The 297-nt window shown below is 57.9% G+C and overlaps 1 protein-coding gene across 1 annotated transcript in view; it reads right to left on the bottom strand.

Annotated features, from left to right (window-relative positions):
* Nucleotides 1-139, bottom strand: part of LOC104164662 (chromosome unknown open reading frame, human C1orf186) — a gene marked incomplete at its 5' end in the record, with an annotated part of 596 nt that extends 457 nt beyond the window's left edge. The window contains one exon of the mRNA XM_009704055.1: nucleotides 68-139. Within this exon, the coding sequence (XP_009702357.1) occupies nucleotides 68-139 (72 nt within the window). The remainder of the gene's footprint in view (nucleotides 1-67) is intronic.
* Between the last annotated feature and the right edge of the window lie 158 nt (nucleotides 140-297).

Below are 297 nucleotides of genomic sequence, written 5' to 3'. Positions count from 1 at the left end.
GGGCCGGGGGCCGGCCAGACCCGACGCTGCTGCGGCTGCGGTTGCTTTTGGCAAAGGCTCGGTGCGTTTGGCCGTACCTGCGGGCAGGCAGGGCTGCTGTCCGAGTCCTCCGAGGTCTCTGAAGACGTCTCGCTGCTCCCTTAAAAACAGGAAACATTACCACCTCCATCGCTACTTGGGGGGTTAAAGGGAAAAAAAATCATCAGGGAGAAAAAGCAGACGCACTCGAGAGTGAAAATTGAAAACCCAAAAAGCATCAGTGTGATCCCTCCCCTCTTCATCCCGCGGGGAACCGGG

The sequence above is a fragment of the Cariama cristata genome, unplaced genomic scaffold, assembly GCF_000690535.1.
Source record: "Cariama cristata isolate BGI_N322 unplaced genomic scaffold, ASM69053v1 scaffold30457, whole genome shotgun sequence".
Lineage (NCBI taxonomy): Eukaryota > Metazoa > Chordata > Aves > Cariamiformes > Cariamidae > Cariama > Cariama cristata.
This window is presented reverse-complemented; position numbering and strand designations above follow the sequence as displayed.